The following is a 3,614-nucleotide window of genomic DNA, read 5'->3' as shown; positions in this document are numbered from 1 at the left end:
AAACTGTAACTTTAAATATCAACCACTCTACAACGCAGGTCTTCTGCTCTACGGATTGAATCGAGCCCTTAGTCTGTGCTCGCAAAGACGTTTTATCACCACAGACAAGAGTTTGCCTGAGACACACCAACCTCTTGGCTCAAGTCAGCATTTTTAACATGATTCAATCCTTTAAAATGTCACAGGTATGTAAAAATCTAAATCTGGATGTGAAATGTCACATGCTGTGGCATGGATCCAGAAAACAACTGAGCTGGTTGTTTTTTACCCCCTGTCAGTGACCTTCTCCGCGGCCAATGGTCATGCTCTGAAACTGGGTGTCAGAAATACATGCAGCCTAAAGTTGTTTAGGATTGTTTTATGACCCATCGTCATAGAGATGGTATCAAACCACAGCTGCTGAGCTGTTCTTGAATCTCCAATTTGATCCCATACAGTTGATGGCAGAGTTACAGGAAGTATACTAAAGCAACAGATCATTTACAAGCCCAATATGGCCATGTGTCAGAAATACATACAGCTTCCACAGCAACATATCTAAAGTCATTTGGCATTGCTTTATTGCCATTTCAACCGCACACCAGAAGATATGACCATATACAAAACAGACTTATACTTGACATGGCCATTATACGGATCAGTCAAATACCTGCTTCTTTTTGGACAGATTTATTTTTAGATGTTCAAATGTCAAGACAAGACAGACACAGTCAAGGACAAGAAAAGTAAAGTCCATAACTAAGAACATCAATAAACCGGGGAATCCCACACCCTCCCTTCAGCTGCAGCTGTTGGAACAAAAGTGTCTGGGGGAGCAGAGACTCATCCCAGCCAAGCGTTTGGAAGATCCAAGACAAGTGGCAGCCCAATCCACTAGATGGCCCAACCAATGATCAATGTTAAGAAGTGCAACACCTCACATCAAGTCACAGTGTTGAAAGACTGATTTAAATCATGGGGGAAATGTTGAATAGAAGGTCTTAACAATGACTCAATAACCCATGAATTCTGGGAATCCTATAAAGTCTAAAAGTTATAGGTGGTCTTATAGAAAGCTGGCTGTCAGAAGTATCTCAATGTAAACATACTTTTAATCTGTCTGTCTGCATATTTCAAGACATGGCATATGAGGTGCAGTGAGAAACATGATGGGTTGGAAGAAACTTTTCTCATCTATCATTTTTGAAGAAACATATACTTAAAAACTGGAAATCAACTAATCCTACATCGTTAACACAATGGAAAGGTCAAACGCTTTATTATCTAAATGGTGAAAGTGCGTGGGTGATGGGGGCGCTGGAGGTGGGATGGGGGCGCTGGAGATGTGGATGGGGGCGTTGGAGATGTGGATGGGGGCTCTGGAGATGGGATGGGGCGCTGGAGATGTGGATGGGGCGATGGAGATGTGGATGGGGGCACTGGAGATGTGGATGGGACACTGGAGATGTGGATGGGGGCACTGGAGATGGGATGGGGGTGCTGGAGATGTGGACGGGGCGCTGGAGATGTGGACGGGGCGCTGGAGATGTGGATGGGGGCACTGGAGATGTGGACGGGGCGCTGGAGATGTGGATGGGGGCGCTGGAGATGAGATGGGGGCACTGGAGATGTGTATGGGGGCACTGGAGATGTGGATGGGGCACTGGAGATGTGGATGGGGCACTGGAGATGGGATGGGGGCGCTGGAGATGGGATGGGGGCACTGGAGATGTGGATGGGGGCACTGGAGATGTGGATGGGGGCGCTGGAGATGTGGATGGGGGCACTGGAGATGGGATGGGGCGCTGGAGATGGGATGGGGGCACTGGAGATGTGGATGGGGGCAAAGGAGATGTGGATGGGGGCGCTGGAGATGTGGATGGGGCGCTGGAGATGGGATGGGGGCGCTGGAGATGTGGATGGGGCGATGGAGATGGGATGGGGAACTGGAGATGTGGATGGGGGCGCTGGAGATGGGATGGGGGCGCTGGAGATGTGGATGGGGGCATTGGAGATGTGGATGGGGCGCTGGAGATGTGGATGGGGGCGATGGAGATGGGATGGGGGCACTGGAGATGTGGATGGGGGCACTGGAGATGTGGATGGGGGCACTGGAGATATGGATGGGGCACTGGAGATGGGATGGGGCGCTGGAGATGGGATGGGGGCACTGGAGATGGGATGGGGGCGCTGGAGATGTGGATGGGGGCACTGGAGATGTGGATGGGGGCGCTGGAGATGTGGATGGGGGCACTGGAGATGTGGATGGGGGCGCTGGAGATGTGGATGGGGCGCTGGAGATGGGATGGGGACACTGGAGATGTGGATGGGGGCGCTGGAGATGTGGATGGGGCGATGGAGATGGGATGGGGACACTGGAGATGTGGATGGGGCGCTGGAGATGGGATGGGGGCACTGGAGATGTGGATGGGGCACTGGAGATGGGATGGGGGCACTGGAGATGGGATGGGGGCGCTGGAGATGGGATGGGGGCACTGGAGATGTGGATGGGGCACTGGAGATGTGGATAGGGGCGCTGGAGATGGGATGGGGGCGCTGGAGATGTGGATGGGGCGCTGGAGATGGGATGGGGACACTGGAGATGTGGATGGGGGCGCTGGAGATGTGGATGGGGCGATGGAGATGGGATGGGGACACTGGAGATGTGGATGGGGGCGCTGGAGATGGGATGGGGGCACTGGAGATGTGGATGGGGCACTGGAGATGGGATGGGGGCACTGGAGATGGGATGGGGGCGCTGGAGATGGGATGGGGGCACTGGAGATGTGGATGGGGCACTGGAGATGTGGATAGGGGCGCTGGAGATGGGATGGGGGCGCTGGAGATGGGATTGGGCGCTGGAGATGTGGATGGGGGCGCTGGAGATGTGGATGGGGTGCTGATGATGGGATGGGGGCGCTGATGATGGGATGGGGGCGCTGGAGATGTGGATGGGGGCGCTGGAGATGTGGATGGGGCGCTGATGATGGGATGGGGGCGCTGGAGATGTGAATGGGGGCGCTGATGATGGGATGGGGGCGCTGATGATGGGATGGGGGCGCTGGAGATGTGGATGGGGCGCTGGAGATGGGATGGGGGCGCTGATGATGGGATGGGGGCGCTGGAGATGTGGATGGGGCGCTGGAGATGGGATGGGGGCGCTGGAGATGGGATGGGGGCGCTGGAGATGTGGATGGGGAGCTGGAGATTGGATGGGGGCGCTGATGATGGGATGGGGGCGCTGGAGATGTGGATGGGGGTGCTGGAGATGTGGATGGGGGCGCTGGAGATGTGGATGGGGGCGCTGGAGATGTGGATGGGGGCGCTGGAGGTGTAGATGGGGGCGCTGGAGGTGTAGATGGGGGTGCTGGAGATGTGGCGATGGAAGGAGAAACAAAATGGTGCAGTTTGAGGCCATGTGGCAGGTAGGTTTGTGGATGATGTTGTGGATGTATGTTGCCGTTTGTGAATTGTATTGCTAAGGAATATATATATTAAAAATACAAATACAAATAAGGCGTTGAATGGAAGGTTGTCCAGTTTAATTGATGCTGTGGTAATATGTAACGGGGTAGAACCGGTTGATGCATTGTGAATGGACCCTTGTTGGTCTACCAGTCCCAGGTGTGGCTCAT

At 54.1% G+C, this 3,614-nt stretch overlaps 1 protein-coding gene across 1 annotated transcript; it reads right to left on the bottom strand.

Moving 5' to 3' along the window:
• Positions 1–1,222: 1,222 nt before the first annotated feature.
• Positions 1,223–3,614, bottom strand: LOC115156476 (vegetative cell wall protein gp1-like). The gene is made up of 4 exons (XM_029703898.1): positions 3,595–3,614; positions 2,234–3,241; positions 1,767–2,149; positions 1,223–1,662 (listed from the first exon to the last, which is right to left on the bottom strand). The coding sequence occupies exons 1-4, from the start codon at positions 3,612–3,614 to the stop codon at positions 1,223–1,225; spliced, it is 1,851 nt and encodes a 616-aa protein (XP_029559758.1).

This window comes from Salmo trutta, chromosome 21 (genome assembly GCF_901001165.1).
Source record: "Salmo trutta chromosome 21, fSalTru1.1, whole genome shotgun sequence".
In the NCBI taxonomy this organism is placed as follows: Eukaryota; Metazoa; Chordata; class Actinopteri; order Salmoniformes; family Salmonidae; genus Salmo; species Salmo trutta.
This window is presented reverse-complemented; position numbering and strand designations above follow the sequence as displayed.